We start from the raw sequence: 3,456 nt of genomic DNA on the forward strand, positions 1-3,456 counted from the left end.
GCAGATAGCTTATGACCTAGATTGGTGATACCTTTCTTAAGGGTCGCCACCTAAAAAAAAGTTTGAATGAAACGACTGAACGGATTTGTATGAAATTTTGCGTACGGATAGCTTATCACCTGGATTGGAAAATAGGCTACATGTTTAAGAGTTGCCACCTGCTAAAAAAGTTTAATTATATTAATACGCGGAAACGACTGATTTGATTTGCATGAAATCTTGCACACAGATAGCTTATGACCTACATTGAAAAATAGGCTACTTTTTTAAGAGTTGCCACCTGTTAAAAATAATTAATTTAATTAATACGCGAAAATTACTGAACTAATTTGCATGAAAGTTTGCACATAGATCTATCTAAATATATAAAAGAGTGTGACGCTAGTTACTACGCTTATAACTCAAGAACGCCTGGACTGATTTCGGTAATTCGCACCAATTCAGACTGGCCTCCGGCCAAGCAAGAGGAATACCTAAGAAAATTCCGGAAAACTCCCCGAAAAAAAATTATAATGAAAATAACTTACACACATTTTGTATGGAGAGATTTTATGATCTTGATGACCGATGACGTTTATATTTACGTTACGTTGTGGCAGTTTTTTTGGCAATTTTTTGCGACAATTTTTTCTACCAAATTTGTGTGACAATTATTTATGTAGCAATTTTTTTGTCACACATTAAAAACGAACATGATTTCAAATGATGGCTCCGCATGCGCACATTCTCATTTGGTTAGTCGAAAGAATGCAACCTGACCAAATTGATGACATCACATTTGTCCAGATTCCTGATCCCGAAACCGATCCAGACCAGCATGTTTTCGTTATTACAAACATGAGTCATGGACCGTGTGGCGTCATTAACCCACAATCAACGTGCATGGTCGACGGCAAGTGTTCCAAGCGTTATCCACGAAATTTGACTGCTGAAACTATCCCTGGCAACGATGGTTATCCACTATATCGGCGTCGATCATCTGATGATGGCGCTAGAACAATCACAGTCAAAGTGAAAGGAAATGATTTCCTTGTCGACAACTCTTGGGTTGTTCCGTATTCGCCACTTCTTTCCAAATTATGCAAGGCGCATTGTAACGTGGAATATTGCAATTCACTGAATTCCATCAAGTACATCTGCAAATATGTCGCAAAAGGCAGTGACAATGATGAAATCACGCGCTATCAAGTTGGTCGATACGTAATCTGCAACAAGGCGATTGGTCATTTCCCATTCACGAATGCTATCCCACTGTTACATATACGGCAGTGCATCTGGAGAACGGTCAAAGAGTTTATTTTACTGCAGCAAATGCCGCTTAACGTACTCAAAACCCACCAGCGACAACATTGAGCAGTTTCTTCTCGATTTGCCAACGCGATCCGTTTGCACTGACGTTACTTTACTCAAAGATGCCGCGTTATTACACTTGGAATGCTTGATCGAAGAAATTTCAACGTCGAAAGCAAGGTGGTGTAGTTCCTGGTCATCCGGATGAGCGTTCTACTGAAGCTCTTGGCCGTATTTATGCAGTTTATCCGAAGAATGATGAATGCTTTTACTTGCGACTATTGCTGATGAATGTTCGTTAGCCGACATCATTTGAATCACTTCGAACTTTCCATGGTGTAGTGTTGCCAACATTTCGTGCTGCATGTCAGGAGCTCAATTTGCTTGAAACCGATACGCATTGGGACTCGACAATCGCTGAAGCAACTGCTTCCGCATCTCCAAGTGAGATACGCACATTATTTCCACATGTTTTCCATCGAATCCACGTGAATTAAGGGACAAGTACAAGGATGACATGCCAGAAGACATTTTGTATCGAGTTCGTGTCCATTCAGAGAATCTCCATCTCGAGTTGAATGAAGAGATGCACAACCAGGCTTTGGTTTTGATAGAAGACATGTGTTACCGCATGTGCGGCAGTTTGTTAGTCAGGTTTGGAATGCCATAGCCAAATCGTGGAATAAACGACGCTTTCGAACGAGAATTGCAGCGTGAACGTGAATACGACAAAAATGCATTACGCCAATTGGTTCGAACGAATGTACCTTTGTTGAATCCCCAACAAAAAGAAGTGTACGATACGGTGATGAAGGCAATTGATGATGAAAATGTTGGCATGTTTTTCCTTCATGCGCCTTCACTGATTTTGGCTACAGTTCGTGCAATATCAGAAATTGCTGTAGCAGTTGTTTCTTCTCTAATAGCAGCTACGCTGCTGGAAGGTTGCCTAACCGCTTATTCGTCATTAAAATTGCCATTAAACCTTCAAGCGGTTGAAGAACCAACATGTAGCATAGCGAAACATTGAGCAATAGCCAAAGTTTTGGTAGCAAGCAAAATCATTATCTGCGACGAATGCACAATGTCACATCAACGTGCGTTAGAAGCTCTGAATCGCACTTTGAAAGATCTGCGTAATGACGAAAGACATTTTGGGGGTGCATTGATTTTACTCTCAGGCGATTTCCGGCAAACGCTACCAGTAATAGCACGATCGACCGCTGCCGATGAGATCAATGCTTGTCTCAAATCATCCACATTGTTTCGTTATGTGAAAAAAAAACTTCAGCTGACGACGAACATGCGACTTGCATTGCTAAATGATCCATCTGCCGAAGTGTTCTCCAATCAACTGCTAACTATCGGTAATAGTCATGTTCCTCTCGACGCATCAAATGAATTGATTTCGTTCCCGCCAAATTTTTGAAATTTCGTCTCAAAGAAAGAGGAGCCACATTGCCACATTGGCGTTATGTGAAAAAACTTCAGCTGAAGACGAACATGCGACTTGCAATGCTAAATGATCCATCTGCCGAAGTGTTCTCCAATCAACTGCTAACTATCGGTAATAGTCATGTTCCTCTCGACGCATCAAATGAATTGAGTTCGTTCCTGCAAAATTTTTGCAATATTATCTCAAGGAAAGAGGAGCTCATCAACAAAGTGTTTTTGAATATCATTGCTAACCGCAGAAACTACAGATGGTTGAGTGAAATTGCCATTTTAGCGGCAAAGAACAAGGATGTGGATCACTTAAACTGCACAATTCAAAATCAAATCGGTGGTTCACTGCATTCCTTCAAATCTATGGACTGTGTAACAAACGAAGACGTAGCAACCAATAATCCAACTGAGCTTTTTAATTCATTCGATGTGCCTGGCTTGCCACCGCACAATTTACAATTGAAGGTTGGTTCAGTCGTCATCATGCTTCGCAATCTCAATCAACCAAAATTATGAAACGGAACGCGTTTAGCGGTCACAAAATTCATGAGCAACGTGATTCACGCGAGAGTACTAAAAGGAAAGTTCAAATTCCAATAGTTCCAATGATCCCCACCGATATGCCATTCGAGTTCAAACGAATCCAACTTCCAATTCGTCTCGAATTCGCCATGACAATCAATAAATCCCAAGGCCAATCATTGAGGGTTTGAGGCCTGA

At 40.9% G+C, this 3,456-nt stretch overlaps 1 protein-coding gene across 1 annotated transcript; it reads left to right on the forward strand.

Annotated features, from left to right (window-relative positions):
- Positions 1-701: 701 nt before the first annotated feature.
- Positions 702-2,320, forward strand: LOC118749774. The gene is made up of 2 exons (XM_036484552.1): positions 702-1,188; positions 2,003-2,320. The coding sequence occupies exons 1-2, from the start codon at positions 703-705 to the stop codon at positions 2,318-2,320; spliced, it is 804 nt and encodes a 267-aa protein (XP_036340445.1). The 5' UTR covers position 702.
- Positions 2,321-3,456: the final 1,136 nt, after the last annotated feature.

The sequence above is a fragment of the Rhagoletis pomonella genome, unplaced genomic scaffold, assembly GCF_013731165.1.
Source record: "Rhagoletis pomonella isolate Grant_MI unplaced genomic scaffold, Rhpom_1.0 Rhpom_scaffold_00046, whole genome shotgun sequence".
Classification (NCBI taxonomy): Eukaryota; Metazoa; Arthropoda; class Insecta; order Diptera; family Tephritidae; genus Rhagoletis; species Rhagoletis pomonella.

Excerpts from the sequence above, each read along its gene's own strand:
- LOC118749774 (XM_036484552.1), top strand. The coding sequence starts at position 703 with ATGATGGCTCCGCATGCGCACATTCTCATTTGGTTAGTCGAAAGAATG. Across the intron at positions 1,189-2,002 it reads ATGAAATCACGCGCTATCAA|CGTGAACGTGAATACGACAA; the intron begins GTTGGTCGATAC and ends CGAGAATTGCAG.